General features: G+C 41.9%; 1 protein-coding gene across 1 annotated transcript in view; it reads left to right on the top strand.

Annotated features, from left to right (window-relative positions):
• LOC124622658 (guanine nucleotide exchange factor DBS-like) overlaps window positions 1-25,288 on the top strand; it is a 199,165-nt gene that overhangs the window by 107,007 nt on the left and 66,870 nt on the right. The window contains exons 13-14 of the mRNA XM_047148453.1: window positions 5,266-5,451; window positions 24,678-24,863. Of these exons, the coding sequence (XP_047004409.1) occupies window positions 5,266-5,451; window positions 24,678-24,863 (372 nt within the window). The remainder of the gene's footprint in view (window positions 1-5,265; window positions 5,452-24,677; window positions 24,864-25,288) is intronic.

The following is a 25,288-nucleotide window of genomic DNA, read 5'->3' on the forward strand; positions in this document are numbered from 1 at the left end:
CATCAACGCTGAGGAGGAAAATGAATTAATAGAGGAGGGATTCGTAGTACACTCAGTTCACCAATTCTCAAAACCCCCCAGACTGCAGAAGAAAGTCACGGCCGCAAGAAAGAGCCGAATTTCTTGGCGGTTTTAGAAAACAATGAGGATGCTCAGCAGGTGTTCAAACTGCGATACCTGCTGAGATTCCGAATAACTGTAGAATGGTATAATAAACTGGAAGGACGTGGGCAGTGCCATAGGTGTCAAAAATTTAATCACTCGAGCAGCAACTGCATCTTGCAGCCGAGATGTGTAAAGTGTGCAGGCCCCGATCTTACCAAGTTGTATACAAGCAACAGAGAGTGGCAAACCTGGTATGTGCCAACTGCAAAGGCCCCCACCCAGCAAACTATCGCAGATGCGAAGTATACCAAAGATTGGTGCAAAACCAGAGGCAGCAGAAACTGCCCTAGCAACAACAGCCGCATCAAATGCTCAGGCTCATCAACAACCAAACTTTGAAGTGCGAGCAAGAGATTTCCCGAGTATGCGACCATACAGGGCAGCTATGCCCGCTCCCACCGCCCAATCTACGTCCGCGGCACCCCCTGCGACAGTGCAGGAGACGACCCTCCCCCCCAGTCCCATCTACACCTCCCCCACCCACAATACAGGCTTTACCTCCACCACCAGTTCCGGAACAGGCAACTGAAACAACAACAAACAATACTGCAGTCCCACCGCAGGAGCAGCCACAGGCGGGGCCAAACGCGGACAGTGATCTCGGCAGTTTTCTGAGGGAATTCAGAGAACTGGGGAAGCTGTTTGTGGGGATAAACCTGAGAGCAGTGTTACAAAAAGTGAAAGAAACCATAGCGGCAGTCCGAGCCGTGAAAGATAGATACGCAAAAATGCTAGTAATTGCTGAAGCAGCTATGACACTCTTCTGTAATGAACCGTAGCAGTACTAGAGAGTTCAAAATGTTAACATAGAATGCAGACGGCATATCCTCAAAGATCCCACAGTTGCAATCATTCCTAGATCGTCATGCCATAGATATAGCCTGCATTCAGGAGTCGCATCTAAAGCCGGCCGTTTGATTGAAGGTACGAAATTATTCCGTGCACAGGCTCGAAAGGCAAGACCGTGCAGGCGGACTAGTCGCTGTCCTTGTGAAGCTGAGGATTTGTCACCAGACGATCGAAATGCCAAATCTGGCCACGGTCGAGGTGGCCATCATCAAATTAAAAGTTGGTAACCACATAGTTAAAATAGTATCGGCATATAAACCCCCACATATCAACTTCAGCAAGCAGGACCTTCAACACCGGATCAAAATCGGAGAAAGAGTCATAATAGCAGGGGACCTGAACTCCAAAAGTGTGGACTGGTGGTGCAACACGACAAATTCTGGAGGCTGGAGATTGAGAAGGTTTATCGAGAGCAATCCCCAAGTGGGAATAATTGCTCCTGACGAGCCTACTCACATCCCCTACAACCCCAACGATGCACCGGACATCCTAGATATCTTCTCGTACAGGGGCCTGCCTTGGAGGGCTGCGCCAACAGTCCATCATAAGCTGAACTGAAACCACAACCCAGTTGTCCTGGAATGTGCCAATGTTGAAGACACAATCCGGAGGATGACAAACACAATGTATCAAACTAACTGGGAACAATATACCGCCCTGGCAGGATAACAGCTGGAGGACATTCCGCAAATGCGGAACGAGAGGGAGCTGCACACAGCAGTAGAGTATTTCACAAACGTCCTCCAGACCTGTGCTCTAGAGACAAGCACCAGGCTAGCAACCGAGCCTGGTGCCAAGGACCTGCCCCCTGATATCGGGGAGCTGATAGTCGCAAAGCGGCGCATGAGGAGGGATTGGCAACGCTATCACGATCCTGCAGATTATCGCTTGCTTAGGCGGCTTGAAGCCCAGGTAATGGAAAGACTGATGCAGCACAGAGGCCTCTGCTGGGTAGAGAAACTTAGGAATGCAGAACAAGACATGAACCAAGTCTGGAAAATCGCAAAAGTGCAGAAGGCTACTCGCAGGGTAGACAGGCCACTCCGAGGTCCAAATGGGCTAGTATACGACGACGAGGATAAGGCAGAATTACTGGCGACATCGTTAGAGTCAGAATTCTGTACTCACGTCATTAAGGATGACGAGAGTGACAGGCAGGAAGAAATAATAACTGGATGAGTGGCTCAGTTAAGGCAAGAAAGGCCAGATACAGAATTTATTCCTGTTTCCGATCGACTTGTGTGCGCCTACATCAGGCGCTTAGGGAATAACAAATCTCCCGGTCCTGACAAGGTCTGTGTCCTATACCTGAAACACATGCCTCCCAACGCAATCACCTACCTCACCACACTATACAACCAGTGCCTTTCCCTAACCTACTTCCCAAAAACCTGGAAAACTGCTCAGGTCGTAACCCTACCCAAACCCAATAAGAACCTTATCCTTCCACAAAACTATAGACCTATCTCACTCCTGTGCTTTCTAGTGAAAGTACTCGAGTGCCTGATCCTCAGCACCCTATCCAAATTCCTATGAGACAATAACACAATCATCCCTGAACAGTTTGGATTCCGTCATGAACATAGCACCCTCCATCAATCCCTGCGCCTGGTGGAACACACATGCAGTGCGAGAGAGTGGAAACACAGCACAGGAGCAGTCTTTCTTGACATTGAGAAAGCATTCGACAAAGTCTGGCATGATGGCTTAATATACAAGTTATCCCAGTTAGGCATTCCAGGACATATCATCAACATGACTGACTCGTTTCTGGCGGGGAGGCAGTACCATGCCAGATGCAGCAAACATGTAAGCGCGATCAGGGATGCTGTGGCAGGAGTTCCACAGGGGTCAGTTCTTGTCCCCATATTATACTCGCTATACACAAACGACGTGCCAAAGTCGGCAGGAGGTGCGATAGTGCTGTATGCCGATTACACGACGGTTTACAGGAGTTGCAGCAACCTCAATTTCATAACAAAAAAAGCTGCAGGAGCACTTGTACAAAATCGTAAAATGGTGCATTATTTGGAAAATAAAGATAAATCCTGAAAATTCCGTAGCAGTCATGTTTATGAGAAAACTGACCGCCCCCGCCTACCCCCAAAAAAAAAAAAAAAAAAAAAAAAAAAAAAAAAAAAAAAAAAACACCAGACGTATTTTTGCAGCTGAAAAGGAAACAGAATGGAGTGGCTCAGCTACATACCTCGGCCTTGAACTAGACAAACGCTTAACCTTCCCAAAGCAGATAAACAGATCCAGAGGTAGAGGCTACACTGCTTTCATTCAACTGTACCCACTCTTAAAAGGTGGAGGACTCAGCATAGAAATTAAACTTAGATTGTGCAGGGCAGTTATACCGCCAAGTATGTTATATAGATCGGAATTTTGGTCCATGGCAGGAGACGGACATCTGCAAAAAATTCAGAGACTCCAAAACAGAATCCTCCGCGTCATCGCCGACACACCACACACACACATTAAGGACCTCTATACCTATATTAAAAGAAAATCAGAAAAACTCTATGAAAAGGCACCTACCTCGACCCACCAACTAATAAATCAGTTAGGATCCCATTATCCTGATGCTACAGACAAGCGTCCAATATCAACATTAACGAGAGAATTCAGGGCATAACAGTTACAGACAAAACAGGCAGACATGCTAACATGATTTAGATAAACTACAAAAGCTAAAAGCTATTCCTCTAAATATCATAAAGCCATATCAGAAGTCAGATGGGCAAAGCCCTGCGGTGCTTCTGTGGAACATTAATATAGATAAGCAACTCAATGCACCCTTTAGGAGACACAGATGGGGAAGGTGTACAGTGTCACAGTAACATTGGCCTATGAGTGTACTATATTCAAAGATTTGGAGGGCAATACGCCTACACAACATTGTTTCCCCAACCGTAACACATGCACCGCCAAAGTGATCATATTCGTCAATGCTACTGTGTTCATTACATGTTCTCACCTCTTGCCATATAAGTGTACTGCTGCCACCCCCCTCCCCTCCGCCATCTTACCTTCCTGGCCAAGAGACAGCTGCTGGACCACCCAGTTGTTGAGCATGGCACCCGAGATGATGTGCTTCACTTTAATGACTGCTTCGCAACCTGTTCCATATGAACTCCTCATACCAGCACCAGTTTTTCTGTTTTTGCTCGGTTGGCAACTCTCCCAGAAACATATCTTTTGTCTTTTGTTCCCATAATGCACCTGGCCTCGACCTTCACTAGTCCCTGTCCTCCAGCTGCTTACCCCTTTCCTACTTCCACTTCAGTACTATCTATGGCCTTTATCCCGCCCACACACCTATAAAGTCCTTTCCCTTCTCTACTTCTCTGCCTTTCTCAGCCATATCCAGTTCCTAACATGACTCTGTACACTTCCAAAGGTTGCACTAGCATCTTCCCCCACTCTTACACTGCCACTCCTCCCCATATGCACCACACACATCTTCTGTACCCTCATTGCTCACTCCAGCTAGATCCTTAGCACTCAGAGATGACAGTGGCCTTGTGTGTGTGTGTGTGTGTGTGTGTTTTGGGGGGGGGGGGGGGAGAGAGGAGAGGGAGAGGGAGAGAGAGAGAGAGAGAGAGAGAGAGAGAGAGAGAGAGAGAGAGAGAGAGCGGGGGGGGGGGGGGGGATTAATCGGTATTGCAAATTTATAGTTAAAGTGTTCGGAGCTTAATGTTACATTGAGCAAGTTGTTCAGATTTTATTTTATGTAGATCGAATTAATTAAGTGGATATAAGTACGAAAATGTGAACTTTCTCCTAGTGAATTTTATGGTGGATGTGCATTTCTGTGCAAGGTTGATAACTTTGTGTACATAGACAGTTTTCCCACTGCTTTTGCCTCTTTATTTTCATATTCATCTTTTAGAATGATACATTTTGTGCTCAGATTGTATTATTTGAAACAAACTTACTTCAATACAAACACCAGGAAAATTTTCTAGAATGAAATCATTCTCTGGAACAATACAGTACATGTCTTTGTGCTACTTTCTGACAATAGTGTAAATATACTTTAAAGATGTAGCTGATGCTGTCAATGTGTAATTTTAGTTATTCCATGTCACTGAAGGCCCTCTTTCATGATGAGATTTATGGAACATGATGTATGTATGTATGAGTGAATGAATGAATGAATGTGATGGTAATACTAAACATCAAATTATAAAACTGTGTTCCTCTACTTTTTAGTATACAATTTTTATGCATTTTTTCCTCTTTTAGATTGATATGCCCTCTGATTCATGGCAGATTCCTGTAAAATCTTATGAATCTAATGACACAAATCTGTCTCCTGACAATGAAGTAAATCATGATCAAGAGACTTTGAAAATTAAACAAGGCCATGTCCTAACAGAACTGTTGGAAACAGAAAAGGCGTATGTATCAGAGCTCGGATCTATTATAAAGGTAAGTTTGATAACATCTGCTAAATGATTGTGAAAGAAACTAGCCCATTTGATGAAAAATGAAGTTTTTATGTCGTATGAACGTTGGAAAGTATGTAAGTGAACTTAAAACAGACAAGCACATTTGTGTGCAGACCTGCTTTGAAATGTGCAGTGTTGTTATGAAATGTAAAGCTTTATTTATACTTCCCATAGCCATATTCTTTGCAACTGTCAATGTATTCTTTATTTTTAAATTATCTACAGTAATGTTTGTAACAATTGCAACACACAGGAAAAATGATGTTGTTCAGCCTTGAAGGTGTGTGTAGAACAGTGTATGAAAAATAAGTAACTAAGATACTAGAGAAACGTTGTTTATATCATCCATTCCTGAGTATCCAGAGATGCCATTGTTTCATAACTCAGTGAAGAGCTGTCAGGGGAGATGAGAACATGAGAACACGAGATCATGATAGCATATCGTGTCAACATTAAGGAGTACAGTATCGGTGCCGGAAATAGTTCAATCAGGGTAATGCGTGAAAGCAGTGAATAGATCATCTCCATATGTGACAACATGCTGATATTGGATCACAATCCTTGACAGCACAGGATATGGTGACACTCATCTTTTCTTCTCAAATAAACTATAAGCCTTTGTCCTCAGTGTTGTCTCAATGTAAAGTACGAAGATATGCGGGCACAGGCAGAAGTTCTATAGCTAAGTGAAGGTAGTCAATCTGTGCATATTGTGTTTTGTGCTGGACAGTCCTTAAATTAACTACTTAAGCAATTATTATAATTGTAATATTAATTTAATAGGAAAGTGAGAAAAAATTGACAGAACACTGAAAGAATTAACAAGAGGACTGCACGGCAATCAGATTTTTGTAAATTTTTATATTTGTAGCTCATGATGTTCAGGCCTCAAAAATAGCTCTCCCAAAATAGTTCACTGCAATTCTCAGAAGTACTGGAGAAAATCAACATTGAATTTTTCTGACCATTTTTAATATGCTAAACTAAAGTGGTGGTATTTCGACAAGCAGCTTGGCTATATGTTAAAGTGCTCATCTGCATCTACATCTACATGATTACTCTGCAATTCACATTTAAGTGCTTGGAAGAGGGTTCATCAAACCACAATCATACTATCTCTCTACCATTCCACTCCCTAACAACGCGCGGGAAAAACGAACACCTAAACCTTTGTGTTCGAGCTCTGATTTCTCTTATTTTATTTTGATGATCATTCCTACCTATGTAGATTGGGCTCAACAAAATATTTTCGCATTCGGAAGAGAAAGTTGGTGACTGAAATTTCGTAAATAGATCTCGCCGTGATGAAAAACGTCTTTGTTTTAATGACTTCCATCCCAACTCGCGTATCATATCTGCCACACTCTCTCCCCTATTACATGATAATACAAAACGAGCTGCCCTTTTTTGCACCCTTTTGATGTCCTCCGTCAATCCCACCTGGTAAGGATCCCACACCGCGCAGCAATATCCTAACAGAGGACGAATGAGTGTAGTGTAAGCTTTCTCTTTAGTGGACTTGTTGCATCTTCTAAGTGTCCTGCCAATGAAACGCAACCTTTGGCTCACCTTCGCGAGTTCCAGTCCTGGTGGAACCAAATTTTTAAACAAACATGCATGTTGCATGTTTAGTGAGCATCTATGTGACGCATAAAATATAAAAATACAGAAAAAATTAATTTGTAATTTTTGTTAAATCATAAAAGTTTGGAGAAGTTGTTTTGGGTATGTTTATTATTTGCTTATTTCCATCAAACCAGTAATTTAAGTGGTCTATAGCTTTATTGTAGTTCTCTTGTAGTTTTGCTGTAAGAAGGATGCTAGTGTCACCTGCAAACTAGCTATTTATTTCTGATTCAGTGCTTAGATCTAGGGAGATTAAATGACTGAATTGAAATGATGAAAAAAGAAATTTGTAGCTCAATGTGACTAAAAGAAGGAATGAGTTGATAAGACATATTCTAAAGCATTAAGGAAATATCAATTTGATAATGGAGGGAAGTGAGGAGGGTAAAAGTTTTAGAGGGAGATAGATGGAACAACCAGCAAATGGATGTAAGTTGTAATAGTCATGCAACAGTCAAGAGGCTTACACTGGATAGATTAGCATTGAGAGCTACATCAAACCAGTCTTCACACTGAAGACCACAGTAACTACAGAAAATTAATGGCAGATTAAAATCGTATGTTGGACTACGAATTGAGCTATTGATGTATGATCTCCCATCCCTGGCAACTTCACTCCTGCCAATACCTCTTAGCGTCTACACAACTTTCATCTTCCAGAACATTTCACACTCCATTACAAGGTGAAAGATGCTAGCTGTTTATTTTATTGCATTTGCAATATAATATTGCAATATAATATAGGCAGTTACTAGTTTTGGCTATTATCAGCCATCTTCAGGTACTTCCAGCTTTGTTATGGTTCGGCATACATACTTCATCTATGTTTTTGGCTGCCTCAGCATTAAAATACTGGGTACTAAAAAAAAAAAAAGAAATCCAGGAGGGTACCTATATAGACATAATGCTGAATTCTACTTTGTTCTACTTTGAAAGTGGTGGGGATGCGAGCCGGGGGGGGGGGGGGGGGGGGGGCTGTAAGAGGGAAGTGATAGGCACATAAAGCTACCTTTTATGATAGTGAACCATTTTTAAGTTAATAAAATATCTGCATTGTCCAGGGAAACATTAAACACCATTCAGAGAACATTGTAGAATCTTGTAACATATTCGGAGCTCAAGCATCAAGTGGTAACTCAAATAGAATGACTTCTGACATGCCAACCAATGTGATGTGAAATCACACATACCACTTTTCTATTACATCCTGGAAGCTATGGATAAAGGCATTTGAGTAGATACAGTATTCCTTGATTTCAGAAGAGCATTTGACTCAATACTACACTTAATGTTTGTTAACAAAAGTATGACCATATGTGGTACCCAAAGAAATCTGTGACTAGATTGAGAATTTCACGGTAGGGAGAAAACAGTCTCACAGATAATATTAATTACGTAAGGGAAAGATAGATTGCTACTTACCATAAAGGTGTCAAGTTGCAAACAGGCACAATTAAGATACTTACACATTAGTTTCCAGCATTATGGTCCCAGCTGCAGGAGGTGGTGGTCATGTGTGCATGAGGCATGCTTGTTTGTGTGACTAAATGGTGTGTGTGTTTCTCTTTCTTTTTGTGATGAAGACTGTGGCCAAAAGCTAATGTGCAAGTGTCTTTTAATTGAGCCTGTGTGCAACTTAACATGTCATCTGTATGGTATGTTACAATCTATCTTTTTTTTACATTGTAACAATATTATGAAAATGAAAGTTGCTACTCACTATACAGCAGAGGTGCTGAGTTGCAGATAGGCGCAACAAAAAGACTGTCACAAATAAAGCTTTCGGCCATGAAGGCCTTCGTCAACAATAGACGACAGGTGCACATGCGTGTGCGCTCACACACGCATGTGCAAGTGTGCTCGCACATGTGTGCACACACGCATGTGCTCGCACACACACACACACACACACACACACACACACACACACACACTCACTCACTCACTATCACACAAACGTAACTCCCACACACGACTGCACTGTCATGCAACTGAAACTGCAAGACGACTGCACTCTCAGGCTACTGAAACTGTGGTTTCAGTTGCCTGGGAGTGCAATCATGTGTGTGATCTGTGTGTGTGTGTGTGTGTGTGTGTGTGTGTGTGTGTGTGTGTGTTTTCTGTTGTTCACGAAAGCTTTATTTGTGACAGTCTTTCTGTTGTGCCTATCTGCGACTCAGCACCTCCACTGTGTGGTTAGTAGCAACTTTCCTTTTCATAATATTATTACATTCCACTTGGATTTTCCATTGTTTGATTTTTCTTACATTGTTGATATTACAACCTGGAGTTTCTGTTGATAAATAATATTAATTGTAACCTCAGACGTCTTGCAGGTGATCCAGTCATTTATACTGTAGAACCTTCTGAAAAAAATTCGGCCTAAATATTCTGGCAAAAATGGATAAAATTTCAAAGTATTGTGAAGATGGCAACTTACTTTAAGTACTGAGAAATGAAAAATTGTGGAGTTCACAAAACAAAAAAACACAATATCCAATGACTACAATATCAGTGAACTACATTTGGAATCAGCCAACCCATATGTATTCCTAGGAATAACATATTGTGGGGATATAAATTGATCACATAGACTTAGTCATAAGTAAAGCAGATGATAGACTTTAGTCCATTGGAGATAGCAACGAAACACTGTTGTGATCCATCTTGAGATTGTGAAGCACTACTCAAGTGTGTGGGGCCCATACCAAATACATCTAACAGGGATACTGAATATATTTGAGGAAGGGTACATGAATGGTGACCGATTTGTTTGACCAATGGGAGAGTGTCACAGAAATGCTGAAAAATCTTAACTGTCAGACATTTGAAGATAGATGTCAACTATCCCATGAAAGCCTACTTTCAAAGTTTCAAGAATCAGTATTAGGTTAGGAATCTCAAAAAAGCCTCCTACTATGCACTTCTTTCACGGGACTGATGATACAAGATTAAACAAATTGTGTGCAAAGAGGCATTTAGGCAGTTATTGTTCCCACAATCTGTGAGTGAATGGGACCCTAATGTGTGGTATGATGGAAAGTACCCTCTGCCTTGCTCTTCACAGTTATTAGCAGATTATGGATGTAAATGTTGCACAAATGAGAAGCAACAAAACCACTACCAGGTCCGTCTGCTGATGCATAAACACTCAACAACACATGAAAGTTTTACACAGAGCACCCAAGTCACTTATCAGTAAACATGCAACAGTATGCTTACTGGTATGTTTCAAAACACTGTGCATTAAAAGGGGATTTTTCCGGGGCTCATACCTCCCATTCTATTGGTGATAGTGTTCTGTGTAGCCTTTAGGCTATAGGGACCATTTGTACACCCAACAGGCGCGTAATGGGGCCTCTTAGGGATATGGCAGCAAGAGAGGGGAAGAAAACCAATGTGCACTCTGTGTGCATACTGGGGGGAGTCATTCCAGATGTGGAAAGGGTCCTTCCGGATGCCATGAAGGGTACAGGGTGCACCCATCTGCAGGTGGCCGCTCATGTCGGCACCAATGATGTGTGTTGCTATGGATCGGAGGAAATCCTCTCTGGCTTCTGGTGGCTATCTGATTTGGTGAAGACTGCCAGTCTCGCTAGTGGGATGAAAGCAGAGCTCACCATCTGCAGCATCGTCGACAGGACTGACTGCGGACCTTTGCTACAGAGCCAAGTGGAGGGTGTGAATCAGAGGCTGAGACGATTCTGCGACCGTGTGGGCTGCAGATTCCTCGACTTGCGCCATGGGGTGGTGGGGTTTTGGGTTCCACTGGAAAGGTCAGGAGTCCACTACACGCAGCAAGCGGCTACACGGGTAGCAGGGGTTGTGTGGCGTGGAGTGGGCGGTTTTTTGGGTTAGATGGCCTCGGGCAAGTATAGAAAGGGCAACAGCCACAAAGGGTGCGGGGCAAAGTCAGGACATGCGTGGACCAAGCAGCAATCGGTATTGTAATTGTTAACTGTTGAAGCTGCATTGGTAAAGTACCAGAACTTCAAGCGCTGATAGAAAGCACTGAAGCTGAAATCGTTATAGGTACAGAAAGCTTGCTGAAGCCAGAGATAAATTCTGCCGAAATTTTTACAAAGGCACAGACGGTGTTTAGAAAGGATAGATTGCATGCAGCCGGTGGTGGCGTGTTTGTCGCTGTTAGTAGTAGTTTATCCTGTAGTGAAGTAGAAGTGGATAGTTCCTGTGAAATATTATGGGTGGAGGTTACACTCAACAACCGAGCTAGGTTAATAATTGGCTCCTTTTACCGACCTCCCGACTCAGCAGCATTAGTGGCAGAACAACTGAGAGAAAATTTGGAATACATTTCACATAAATTTTCTCAGCATGTTATAGTCTTAGGTGGAGATTTCAATTTACCTGATATAGACTGGGACACTCAGATGTTTAGGATGGGTGGTGGGGACAGAGCATCGAGTGACATTATATTGAGTGCACTATCTGAAAATTACCTCTAGCAATTAAACAGAGAACTGACTCGTGGAGATAACATCTTGGACCTACTGATAACAAACAGACCCGAACTTTTCGACTCTGTAAGTGCAGAACAGGGAATCGGTGATCATAAGGCCGTTGCAGCATCCCTGAATATGGAAGTTAATAGGAATATGAAGAAAGGGAGGAAGGTTTATCTGTTTAGCAAGAGTAATAGAAGGCAGATTTCAGACTACCTAACAGATCAAAACGAAAATTTCTGTTCCGACACTGACAATGTTGAGTGTTTATGGAAAAAGTTCAAGGCAATCGTAAAATGCGTTTTAGACAGGTACGTGCCGAATAAAACTGTGAGGGACGGGAAAAACCCACCGTGGTTCAACAACAAAGTTAGGAAACTGCTGCGAAAGCAAAGAGACTTCACTCCAAGTTTAAACGCAGCCAAAACCTCTCAGACAAACAGAAGCTAAACTATGTCAAACTTAGCGTAAGGAGGACTATGCGTGAAGCGTTCAGTGAATTCAAAAGTAAAATTCTATGTACCGACTTGACAGAAAATCCTAGGAAGTTCTGGTCTTACGTTAAATCAGTAAGTGGCTCGAAACAGCATATCCAGGCACTCTGGGATGATGGCATTGAAACAGAGGGTGACACGCGTAAAGCTGAAATACTAAACACCTTTTTCCAAAGCTGTTTCACAGAGGAAGACCACACTGCAGTTCCTTCTCTAAATCCTCGCTTAAACAAAAAAATTGCTGACATCGAAATACGAGGGTTGTTTTTTTAGTAAGGGCCGTTCGCGTGTATAGTCCCGTAGTTCGCGCGGACGTCGCAACAAGCCTCTGCACCACTTGCTGGCATCCTTCCCGTTCACACTGATGCAAGTTGCAGCTCTGTAGCTGACGTGTACGCATCGCTGTGCTACTTTATAATGTTTACGATTATTGAATCGCCCGCCGCGTGTGAGATATGGTCAGTGATATGTTTTTTGATCGCGAGAAGCCTATCAGCTGCAGAAATTCATCGTCAGTTAACAGAAGTTTATGGTTTGAATGCAATGAGTAAAGGTAAAGTGCGTCAATGGGTTAGAGAGTTTAAAAATGGCCATCAAAACGTCCATGACAAAGAACGCTGAGGCCGGCCCTCTGTGATCACTGATGATTTGGTGGCTGCAGTCGAAACAAAGATTTTTGAGGACAGAAGATTCACAATTTCCACTCTTTCTTTGGAATTTCCACAAGTTTCAAGATCGGTTTTGTACTAAATCGTGTCTGAAAACCTAAACTTTAAGAAACTGTGTTCTCGGTGGGTACCCAGACTCCTCACAGAGGACCACAAAGGGAAGATATTTGCCACTTCATTGGACTTTTTGATTCGTTACGAGGAAGAGGGGGATGACATGTTGAGTCAAATTGTCACTGGAGATGAAACATGGGTATTCCATATCACTCCCAAAAGCAAGCGCCAATCGATGGAATGGCGACACACACAACCTCACCCATCAAGGTCAAAGCGAAACAGACGCTGTCAAAGCGCAAGATTATGGCAACTGTGTTCTGGGACCAGCGCGGTATTTTGCTAGTGGACTTTATGCCACGAGGAACAACAATCAACTCAGATGCCTACTGTGCAACTCTAAAGAAACTCCGCAGAGCAATTCAAAACAAAAGGCGCGGCATGCTGACAAAAGGAGTTTTGCTCCTGCACGATAACGCTAGGCCTCACACCTCTCAAAACACTCGGGATTTGATTGATTCTTTTGGCTGGGAAGTGTTGGACCATGCACCATACAGCCCCGACCTTGCTCCTAGCGATTTTCACCTTTTCCGGTACCTGAAACACCATCTTGGCGGGCAGCGCTTCAATGACGACGATGAAGTGAAAGCGGCCGTGAACTCTTGGCTGCCGGAGCAGGCGGCCAAATTCTTTGAAGAGGGAATTAAAAACTTAGTTGTACAGTATGACAATTGCTTAAATAAACAACGCAACTATGTGGAAAAATAGGTAAAAGTGTGTAGAATCAGAAAATAAAAGTTTTTTTACAAAAGTATTTGTATCTTTTTTAAAAAATAAAAACGGCCCTTACTTAAAAAACAACCCTCGTAAGTGTCCAAGGAATAGAAAAGCAACTGGAATCACTCAACAGAGGAAAGTCCACCGGACCTGACGGGATACCAATTCGATTCTTCACAGAGTACGCGAAAGAAATTGCCCCCCCTTTTAACAGCCATGTACCGCAAGTCTCTAGAGGAACGGAAGGTTCCAAATGATTGGAAAAGAGCACAGGTAGTCCCAGTCTTCAAGAAGGGTCGTCGAGCAGATGCGCAAAACTATAGACCTATATCTCTGACGTCGATCTGTTGTAGAATTTTAGAACATGTTTTTTGATCGTGTATCATGTCGTTTTTGGAAACCCAGAATCTACTCTATTCCGGAAACAGCGATTGTGTGAGACCCAAATCGCTTTATTTGTTCATGAGACCAGAAAATATTAGATATAGGCTCCCAGGTGGATGCTATTTTCCTTGACTTCTGGAAGGCGTTCGATACAGTTCCGCACTGTCGCCTGATAAACAGAGTAAGAGCCTACGGAATATCGGACCAGCTGTGTGGCTGGATTGAAGAGTTTTTAGCAAACAGAACACAGCATGTTGTTCTCAATGTAGAGACGTCTACAGACATTAAAGTAACCTCTGGCGTGCCACAGGGGAGTGTTATGGGACCATTGCTTTTCACAATATATATAAATGACCTAGTAGATAGTGTCGGAAGTTCCATGCGGCTTTTCGCAGATGATGCTGTAGTATACAGAGAAGTTGCAGCATTAGAAAATTGTAGCGAAATCCAGGAAGATCTGCAGCGGATAGGCACTTGGTGCAGGGAGTGGCAACTGACCCTTAACATAGACAAATGTAATGTATTGCGAGTACATAGAAAGAAGAATCCTTTATTGTATGATTATATGATAGTGGAACAAACACTGGTAGCAGTTACTTCTGTAAAATATCTGGGAGTATGCGTACAGAACGATTTGAAGTGGAATGATCATATAAAATTAATTGTTGGTAAGGCGGGTACCAGGTTGAGATTCATTGGGAGAGTCCTTAGAAAATGTAGTCCGTCAACAAAGGAGGTGGCTTACAAAACACTCGTTCGACCTATACTTCAGTATTGCTCATCAGTGTGGGATCCGTACCAGATCGGGTTGACGGAGGAGATAGCGAAGATCCAAAGAAGAGCGGCGCATTTCGTCACAGGGTTATTTGGTAACCATGATAGCGTTACGGAGATGTTTAGCAAACTCAAGTGGCAGACTCTGCATCGCGGTGTAGCTTTCTCGCCAGGTTTCGAGAGGGTGCGTTTCTGGATGAGGTATCGAATATATTGCTTCCCGAGGAGATCACGAATGTAAAATTAGAGAGATTCAAGCGCCCACGGAAGCTTTCAGACAGTCGTTCTTCTCGCGAACCATACGCGACTGGAACAGGAAAGGGAGGTAATGACAGTGGCATGTAAAGTGCCCTCCGCCACACACCGTTGGGTGGCTTGCGGAGCATAAATGTAGATGTAGATGTAGATGTAGATGGATTGTCTTAGTGTCAATATCCTACAGTATAGGGCCAAATGGAGCTGCAGATTTAAAGACAGCTAAGAACCACAGATGGCTGAAAGTTTTATGGTATATTCCTAAGTTCCTGATGTTGAATAACCTTGAAAATTTTCATGATATTTTTATCCATTTCTGAGATACAGAGGTTCAATGTTGCCCTATGCACGTAAAATCTCATATTAGGTGAAATATAAATAATAAATAACCACAGGAAACTGCTCTAATTTTAATGCTATGTTATTTAGGCATTTATCTAGAAGTGCTAGCTTCCCATTTTCGAAAATCTTTATCCATTATCAAGACACACACCAAAAACATGGTGTCTGAGTATCAAAACTGAGCCACAGATCCCAGGACAGCTATCCACAGCAAATGGGTGTAATCTTTTTTACAATATACAGGGTGATTCAAAAAGAATACCACAACTTTAGGAATTTATAACTCTGCAACGACAAAAGGCAGAGCTAAGCACTATCTGTCGGCGAATTAAGGGAGCTATAAAGTTTCATTTAGTTGTACATTCATTCGCTTGAGGCGCTGTTGACTAGGCGTCAGCGTCAGTTGATGCTAAGATGGCGACCGCTCAACAGAAAGCTTTTTGTGTTATTTAGTACGGCAGAAGTGAATCGACGACAGTTGTTCAGCGTGCATTTCGAACGAAGTGTGGTGTTAAACCTCCTGATAGGTGGTGTATTAAACGTTGGTATAAACAGTTTACAGAGAATGGGTGTTTGTGCAAAGGGAAAAGTTCTGGACGGCCGAGAACGAGTGATGAAAATGTAGCACGCATCCAGCAAGCATTTGTTCGCAGCCCAGGAAAATCGACTCGCAGAGCTAGCAGAGAGCTGCAAATTCCACAATCAACTGTATGGAGAGTCCACATTGGCACTTATCTGTCCGTAACTACCTGAACGTCAACTACCCGAGGCGATGGATCGGCCGCCAGGCAGCCCGTGACAGAGCACTTCATCACTGGCCTCCAAGAAGCCCTGATCTTACCCCCTGCGATTTTTTTCTTATGGGGGTATGTTAAGGATATGGTGTTTCAGCCACCTCTCCCAGCCACCATTGATGATTTGAAACGAGAAATAACAGCAGATATCCAAACTGTTACGCCTGATATGCTACAGAGAGTGTGGAACGAGTTGGAGTATCGGGTTGATATTGCTCGAGTGTCTGGAGGGGGCCATATTGAACATCTCTGAACTTGTTTTTGAGTGAAAAAAAACCTTTTAAATACTCTTTGTAATGATGTATAACAGAAGGTTATATTATGTTTCTTTCATTAAATACACATTTTTAAAGTTGTGGTATTCTTTTTGAATCACCCTGTATTTCTAATATCCTGATCTCAAACAGTTGATATCTTTATCCATTTTCTAGGTACAGAGGTTCAAAGTTACCCTATCTGTACATGTAAATTATGCATGTGAAATCCAGTGTGAGGTGAAAATGTAGTTATAAAGTGACATAGCATAGAGAAATATGCTGTGAAGTGTGTTCGTTATCGTCAGTAGGGTTCTGAGAACCCCATGTTGTAGTTGTGAAGTACATGCAAATTTTTTGTATGTGTAGAGACTTTTCAATCTCTTTTCCCACTGTCACTGTCGCTTCCCTCTCAACGTAAAAAAGTGTGAATTTGTTTGCACGCTAAAACCTTCAGTAACATTTTTAAAGGTGCTGAGAAACATAGAATGAGGCAGCTGGTGCCCCACTTTTCATTCAGTGTCTTTTAAACAGGAACATATTCACCTGTTGTGTTTTTCTGCTGGTTGAATATGTTTGAAGAATGTAAGTGCTATTGTACTACAGTCAGCAGCCTGGATATGTGTTGATCCTGCAAAATTGTTTCAACCAGCACACTTACTTTAATAAATTTGATGAGGTTTTTTACTAATCTGCATGTTGTCCCACATAACGCAGAAACCAAACTCTCACTCATGTGGTTTTGGTGGCATATCTAGTTACCTTCTGAAATAAATCGGCCATCATGTGTTTTATTCTCTGTTAGCTGTAATAAACTGCTTCTGTAGGGACAGCTCTCTAAAAAATTCAAGGCAGCTAAAGTGGTTCATCTCTCATCTCTTTAAAAAGATGAAATGAGTGATGTCAATGACTACAGACAAATCTTGATCCATTCGAGCGTATCAATGGTTCTTGAGAAAGCAGGATATTTCCATAATAATAAGTTTCTGGAAAGCAACTATTTATTGACTGCTCTTGAGTTTGGCAATAACTGGGGTCCTACATTCATTTCCAAATGTGTATAATGCTCTCACTGACAGAAAGCGTACAACAAGATTACTGCTTGATCTCACAGAGGCCTTAGGCATCGTCAGCTGTGAGTTATGTATGGAGAAACTGTTAGAGTGTGGAATTAGGGGAAAGTGCAATGACTGGTTTAGATCATATCTCACAGACAGAATACAAAGAGTTGCAGTCACCTTAAAAAGTTTTGGAAGCATGCAATCAAAGGAACAAATTGTAAGACAGGGCATTGCTTAAGTGTCCACACTTGGCCCACTTCTGTTGTTATATTTGTCTATGATCTGACTCCAAAATATTCAGAAAGGCCTACCAGGAATGTTTGCTGATGATACCAACATACAATATTCAAATCACTGTGCTAATGATCTCTGTAACATCAAATCAGAAACAAACTCTGAGATGGTATGTTGATTAAACAAGAACTAAATATTATTGAATAAAGGTAAAAACTGTACATAAATTTTCACCTATCACATGTAGTCTGATCAAGGGCAGGTGATGTCAGATTTGAAAAGGTGCGTATAAAGTACTGGGTAACCCTTAATTCCTCAGAAAGTGGATAGATGTTACTCTTCGATGGGTTGTGTGTGTGTGTATATATATATAATAGAGGGAAACATTCCACAAGGGAAAAATATATCTAAAAACAAAGATGATGTGACTTACCAAACGAAAGCACTGGCATGTTGATAGACACACAAACAAACACAAACATACACACATAATTCAGGCTTTCGCAACCAACGGTTGCTTTATCAGGAAAGAGGGAAGGAGAGGGAAAGACAAAAGGATGTTGGTTTTAAGGGAGAGGGTAAGGAGTCATTTCAATCCCAGGAGCAGAAAGACTTACCTTAGGGGGAAAAAAGGACTGGTATACACTCGCACACACACAAATATCCATCCGCACGTACACAGACACAAGCAGACATTTGTAAAGGCAAAGAGTTTGGGCAGAGATGTCAGTCGAGGCGGAGGTACAGAGGCAAAGATGTTGCTGAATGACAGGTGAGGTATGAGCGGCGGCAACTTGAAATTAGCGGAGGTTGAGGCCTGGTGGCCAACAAGAAGAGAGGATATACTGAAGGGCAAGTTCCCACCTCTGGAATTCTGACAGGTTGGTGTAAGTGGGTAGTATCCAAATAATCCAGATGGTGTAACACTGTGCCAAGATGTGCTGGCCGTGCACCAAGGCATGTTTAGCCACAGGGTGATCCTCATTACCAACAAACACTGTCTGCCTGTGTCCATTCATGCGAATGGACAGTTTGCTGCTGGTCATTCCCACATAGAAAGCTTCACAGTGTAGGCAGGTCAGTTGGTAAATCACGTGGGTGCTTTCACACGTGGCTCTGCCTTTGATCGTGTACACCTTCCGGGTTACAGGACTGGAGTAAGTGGTGGTGGGAGAGTGCATAGGACAGGTTTTACACCGGGGGCGGTTACAAGGGTAGGAGCCAGAGGGTAGGGAAGGTCGTTTGGGGATTTCATAGGGATGAACCAAGAGGTTACGAAGGTTAGGTGGACGGCCTGAAAGACACTCTTGGTGGAGTGGGGAGGATTTCATGAAGGATGGATCTCATTTCAGGGCAGGGTTTGAGGAAGTCAATCCCTGCTGGAGAGCCACATTCAGAGTCTGATCCAGTCCCGGAAAGTATCCTGTCACAAGTGGGGCACTTTTGGGGTTCTTCTGTGGGAGGTTCTGGGTTTGAGGGGATGAGGAAGTGGCTCTGGTAATTTGCTTCTGTACCAGGTCGGGAGGGTAGTTGCGGGATGCGAAAGCTGTTTTCAGATTGTTGGTGTAATGGTTCAGGGAATCTGGACTGGAGCAGATTCGTTTGCCACGAACACCTAGGCTGTAGGGAAGGGACCGTTTGATGTGGAATGGGTGGCAGCTGTCATAATGGAGGTACTATTGCTTGTTGGTGGGTTTGATGTGGACGGACGTGTGAAGCTGGCCATTGGACAGATGGAGGTCAACGTCAAGGTAAATGGCATGGGATTTGGAGTAGGACCAGGTGAATCTGATGGAACCAAAGGAGTTGAGGTTGGAGAGGAAATTCTTTAGTTCTTCTTCACTGTGAGTCCAGATCATGAAGATGGTATCAATAAATCTGTACCAAACTTTGGGTTGGCAGGCCTGGGTAACCAAGAAGGCTTCTTCTAAGTGACCCATAAATAGGTTGGTGTACGACGGGGCCATCCTGGTACCCATGGCAGTTCTCTTTAATTGTTGGTATGTCTGGCCTTCGAGAGTGAAGAAGTTGTGAGTCAGGATGAAGCTGGCTATGGTAATGAGGAAAGAGGTTTTAGGTAGGGTGGCAGGTGATCGGTGTGAAAGGAAGTGCTCCATCGCAGCGAGGATCTGGACGTACGGAATATTTGTGTATAAGGAAGTGGCATCAATGGTTACAAGGATGGTTTCCGGGGGTAACAGATGTGTCAGCATATATATATAATCATTTATTTAATTTGTAGGCCTTTAAGGCATACAGCAGAGTAAAAAATTGTGCCAACCACAATATAAATAGAATATAACAAACTGCACATCACAAAAATTTGCAAAGGTACATGTTTCCAAAAAAAAAAAAAAAAAAACCAACATTGCTGTTGATCCCCACCCTCATCTTCTACTGTTGTCGGCTCCAACTTTTGAGTATTGCCAGTACCTGATCCTTCCATTGTGTCCTCGGTTGTCCCTTTGGCCATCTCCCAGCTGGTTGGAAATGGAGAACATGGTTAGCGAGGGATCTACCAGCTCAGAAGATGTGGCCTAGCCACTGTAGTCTCTTCTGCCCCAATATTTGACTGATGTGTGGTTCTCCGTACCACTGTTGTTCTTCATTCCCATTTACCTTCAATGGTATTGTAGACGGCACATATATTTTTTGAAGTACGTTCCTCTTGAATGCTCAAATTGCTTTGCTTCTTCAGTTGTTGCTAAAGTTGCCCAGGTTTCACAATCATATAAAAGTACCAGCCATACTAATGTCATGTACAGCCGAATCTCGTTTTATAGCTGTACAGTTGAATCTTGTTTTTGAGCAATAACAGCCAGGATTTGAATAGACTGTTTAGGCTGAAGAAAATGCGGTTAGCGTTTGTTATTCATTGCTGCACCTCTTTTGTCACTTCACTTTTATTGGTCAGTATGGATCACAGGTATTTGAATTGTCTTACTCATTTGAAGGCACACCCATCAGTAGTAGTGGAGGGGAGAGGAGTTTGATGTCACGAGACGACGAGATATTTTGTTTTACTCTCGTTCACTGCAAGCCCTATTTGTCTTGCATTGCAGAGGAATCGTGAAGTGTGAGCACTTACTTGCTTCTGGGTGTTGCCAAGGGTCACATCATCATCAGCAAATGCCGAGATTGTGTCTGTTGCCACTATATCCATTTCTCTGTTTTGACCAGTGTTGTGGCTTACTTTTTCCAAGGCCAATGGACTCCTTGTTGCAATCTATTTTGAATACCAAATGGTGATGATAGTTGGCTGTCAAATCTTGCTTGGCAAGTTGATTGGGAATAGCAAGCTGCTGTTAGTCGGATGGTGGAATGTTGAGTTGTTCTAATGTTTTCCATAGCTTGGAGCAGTCAGTGCTTTCATATGCTTGCCTAAAATCAATGAACATGAAGTGTAGTTTCCGATAAAACATGTAAAACTTGCCTCAAGGCAAATATGTGAGAAGAGTTGACTGTCCAAAGATGAAGCCACACTAAGAAGTGCCTATAATTTCTTCAGTCAATGGTTTCAAGCAGCTTAGGAGCAGCATTGTAAATACTTCGTACCCAATCTCAAGTAGTGAAATCCCGTGGTAGTTGGACACTTATGTGGCATCTCCCTTCTTGAAGATTGTGCCTTTCCCTTCTTCAGAAATTTTTTCCACTGTCCAAAGTGTAGATATTAACCACTTAAACACCTCCATCAATGCTTCACCCCCCAGGCTTAGCATCTCAGCTATGATACCACTACTACATGGAGCCTTTTTGTTCTTGAAGGCCTTTAGCGCAACACAGATTTCTTCCTCTGATAGTTCAGAGATTTCCCCTCTATCAAATTGGAGTTTTCAATGCTGTTGGGCTGCAATGGTTCAATAAATTCTCAAAATGTTGTTGTTTTTTTTTTTTTTTTTTTAAATAGGTTTGCCTGCTCTAGTGGTGGTACCACTTCACCAATATCATTCACTAAAACCAATGTATTTTGACGGTAGACACCTCTGGCAAATCTTGAGGCCTGGAGGAAAGAGCATGATGACTTTGGCTCTTCGACTGCTGTCAACAGGTTTTTTTGGTGTTCCCGTTTCTTCCTCCTCGTGAACTGGTCTGTTTTTTGCCTTGTCTCATAATATACTATTCTTGTATCATCTATAGGTTGCTCTAGCCATTTTGGCCTCCTCGCTGATCTGGTCTCTATGAATTTCCGACATTCTTCATCAAACCTAGGTTTACTTCTGTGTTTTGGAAGACAAACAAGCTCTTCATTTGCACTCAGCAGCACCATCCGCCTTCTACGTTGTTAGAATCTTCCGATGTTGTGAGATGTTCTGCAATTTTTTCTTGGTAGTGCTGTCTCACTGCTACATATTTCAGTTTTCACTTGTCAAGATGGACTATCCTTTCTGCATTATTTTGCCATTTGGTGGACAGTTTCAGACGTAGTTTGGCTTCAACCAAAAAGTGATTGGAGTTCAAATCTGCCCTGCACAAGGTTCGTGCATGTGAGACGGTTCCATGATGCCCTCAGTCAACTAGAATATGATCGATTTGGTCCTTCATACTTCCACCTGGGGACATCCAGGTAACATTATGTACTTCTGGGAAGTATATGCTTTTGATGGTCATTCTCATTATTTCAGTGAAGTTAGTTAGCCTGACACAGTTCTCATTGCTTGTTTCATGGCTACTATCAGGGCCAATTGTTGGGTGATACTTCTTTTCTCTACCCACTTTGATACTGAAATCTCCTATTATCAGTTGGATTGAACGCCTAGGTAGTCCATCTACTACATTTTCTAGCTCGAGATAGAAATTGTTCTTTGTTTCTTCATCAGCATCTTCTGATGGGGCATGACAGGTGACTAAGCAGATCTTATATGGTTTAGCATTTAGTATAATAAAGTAGATGCAGCCATTTACTGGAGACCTTTTATTGATAGTGATAGATGATACCATTTAATTATGGACAGCAAATTCAACTCCTGAAGTCCAGGCTTGACTTAGCTCATCCCCTATCTTCATGACTCCGGAGATGGGAACTTGCCCTTGAATATATTTTCTCTTCCCGTTACCCACCAGGCCTCAACCTCCGCTAATTTCAAGTTGCCGCCGCTCATACCTCACCTGTCATTCAACAACATCTTTGCCTCTGTACTTCTGCCTTGACTGACATCTCTGCCCAACCTCTTTGCATTTACTTATGTCTGCCTGTTTCTGTATATGTATGTGTGTGTGTGTGTGTATGTGTGTGTGTGTGTGTGTGTGTGTGTGTGTGTGGGTGGGTGGGTGGGTGGATGCGTGCGCGCGAGTGAGTGAGTGTATACCCGTTCTTTTTTCCCCCCTAAGGTAAGTCTTTCCGCTCCTGGGATTGGAGTGACTCCTTACCCTCTCCCTTAGAAACCACGTCCTTTCGTCTTTCCCTTTCTTTCCCTCTTTCCTGAGAAGCAACCTTGGGTTGCAAAAGCTTGAAATTTGTGTGTGTGTTTGTGTATTTTTTATTGTCTCTATCAATGTACCAACGCTTTCTCGTTTGGTAAGTTACAGCGTTGGTATGTTGATAGAGACAATAAACACACAAACACACACACAAATTTCAAGCTTTCGCAACCCAAGGTTCCTTCATCAGGAAAGAGGGAAGAAGAGGGAAAGACGAAAGGATGTGGGTTGTAAGGGAGAGGGTAAGGAGTCATTCCAATCCTGGGACGGAAAGACTTACCTTAGGGGGGAAGAAAGGACAGGTATACACGCGCGCGCGCTCACACACACACACACACACACACACACACAATCACATATTGCATTCCATTTTCGGTTGTGTCTGATAGAGAGATATTTATTATGTGGAAGAGAATAGTTAAGAATGAGGCAAGCAGATCTACCACTGAACATCTATTTATGTAGCTCAGTATCTTGCCAGTACCTTATATATTGACTTGTCCCACATCTATTAGTAACAACACGAAGCAGGATTTCTGGGATCAATAAAAATCAAATCAAATCACACTGAATGCTGTGTTCCATCCCATACAACCTACCTACCCTGCTGGATCCTCCTCTTTGCTGGACAACTGGTTCTGAAGACTGCAGGAAACTTCTTTTATTTTACTTGAAAAATGCCATAATAACATTTTAAAATACTTTTCAATTCTCTAGTTTTTATATTTTATGTTATTCAGAATGGTTTTTGATGTTCAGTTAGATATTTTACGTAAGATTCTGGAAATATTTTACAAACTTCCCAAAGACTTTAAAAAGCTCTTAGTTATTGCACATTTCTGGATGTGCATGTCTACATCTTAAATTGTTGGCTCTTAGTGTTAATCCTTTTAAAATTTTTAATTTGTAAACTGCATGTCAGATAACACTGGTGAAATAAACGTCGTGATGTGTGTAAGCCTTTTAACTCCATCCCTTCCACTGAGTACCATCCTGGATGTTCACTGCTAGTATTTTAATATTAACCCACAACATCAGAATTGATATACTTCACTGTAACCAAGCCGAATAGATCTGAAAATAGCTGAAACTGATGATCATCCATATTACATCACAACTGTGCTTGAAATGATCTGTCAACAGTTGCTCCAACTATCAAAAGACATTATATCTGCCCTAATCGTGAAACATTCATTCTATATTAATTTCATTGTTTTGATCGTCATCAGAGGCACTGTCTCCTCATGTCATTGACCATCACATCATACGGTGGCTTTACAATACCATAATGTGTGTTTTGTGCATCACCATTTGCATGTGTACAAGAATGATTCAAAGGACAAATAATTAAAAAAAAAAAAAAAAAAAAAAAAAAAGAGATGGATGGTCTGTTCAAATGCTGTTACACACACATCTATCATAAAGCTCATTTAGGTCTGGAGACATAATTTATTGTAAAATAACCGAGCTTATAAGATCGTTCCAATATGGTTTAATTTAGTAAAATTTAACATTGAACATCATGTATTTTCTCTTAGATGATTTAAAGCTCTGGTACCTTAGCATTCTGTTTTTATTCTTTTTTTGATTTGTTGTTTTTTCTTTCAGGGCTACAAACGTGAAATGCAAGCAAGTGACATGCAGTCTATAATACCTCAGGCCCTACTGGGGAAATCAGATGTGTTGTTTGGTAATTTGGAGGAACTTTATTCTTTCCATGGGGATGTTTTTCTGAAAGATTTGGAAAACTGCATCACAAGCACTGAACTTGTGGCATTGTGTTTCATACAGAGGGTAATGAATCAAAGGATGCTTTAATAAATTAAATTAAAAAAAGTGTTGAAAATATGCGTAAAATACAATAGAAGCTGTCACACCCGTAAAGGACAAGTATGAGAGGTTTATCAAAACAATGATACTAGATGGAAAACTTAGATTTGTTAGTTATATAATAAGGAATATCTATTAAGAACTTGTTTCATATACCTGACTTTCTTGTTTACTTTTTCAAGAATGTAGAACTCAGCAGTTTAATGTAGGTTAAATGTAGGGTAAATCACTAACCTATAGGTAACATTATATATAGCATTTTATTGTAATCACCAAATTTAGAAACTCTTCATCAGATTGTTAAACCCAAAATCAAGTTTTGAGTGAATGGAAAAAATGAGAAAGGAGACTGAAGGCAATATTATCAACTACATACCTCAATAATGAAA

Source organism: Schistocerca americana, chromosome 1 (genome assembly GCF_021461395.2).
Source record: "Schistocerca americana isolate TAMUIC-IGC-003095 chromosome 1, iqSchAmer2.1, whole genome shotgun sequence".
Lineage (NCBI taxonomy): Eukaryota > Metazoa > Arthropoda > Insecta > Orthoptera > Acrididae > Schistocerca > Schistocerca americana.